The 486-nt window shown below is 44.9% G+C and overlaps 1 protein-coding gene across 1 annotated transcript in view; it reads right to left on the bottom strand.

Annotated features, from left to right (window-relative positions):
* The window catches only part of LOC147818094 (uncharacterized), a 4,895-nt gene that overhangs the window by 2,555 nt on the left and 1,854 nt on the right, over window positions 1–486 (bottom strand). The window contains exon 3 of the mRNA XM_087178695.1: window positions 108–200. Coding sequence (XP_087034821.1) covers window positions 108–200 — 93 coding nt within the window. The remainder of the gene's footprint in view (window positions 1–107; window positions 201–486) is intronic.

Below are 486 nucleotides of genomic sequence, written 5' to 3'. Positions count from 1 at the left end.
TGCAGGAGAAGGAGCACACGCCCAAGCTGCTTGGCTTCTGTGGAGACTTGTATGTGACAGAACATGTGGGCCACAGCTCCCTCTACAGGATAGAGGTGCCTCATTACCTGCAGGCCCTGGTCCCAGAGGCCTTGAGCTCCAGCTTGAACCAGTGACTTGCACCAGCCTGGCCCCGCAGAGCTCGCATCACCATCGGCCGGCTGGAGGTCTCCCACAGGTCCGACAGGAGTTTGTGTTGTGTGTTTGTGTTCCCTTTACATAACAAAAACAAAAAACTACAACAAGAGTGCAGAGTTATGCTGAACATATACTTGGTCAAAGCAACATTAAATTTCAAGGCTGTGTGTAATTTCCTTTTTTATTTATTTATTTGTTTCATTAAATGTCCTTTGCACTTATGAGCAAACAGTGTGTTTGTGAAAGCCAGATTCAAAAAGGCTTCATTATTGGCTCATAGTCTATCATAAAATGTATGTATATGTAAGT

This window comes from Seriola lalandi, unplaced genomic scaffold, assembly GCF_002814215.2.
Source record: "Seriola lalandi dorsalis isolate HSWRI2012SDOR001 ecotype SW California unplaced genomic scaffold, Sedor1 jcf7180002054695, whole genome shotgun sequence".
Taxonomy (NCBI): domain Eukaryota; kingdom Metazoa; phylum Chordata; class Actinopteri; order Carangiformes; family Carangidae; genus Seriola; species Seriola lalandi.
This window is presented reverse-complemented; position numbering and strand designations above follow the sequence as displayed.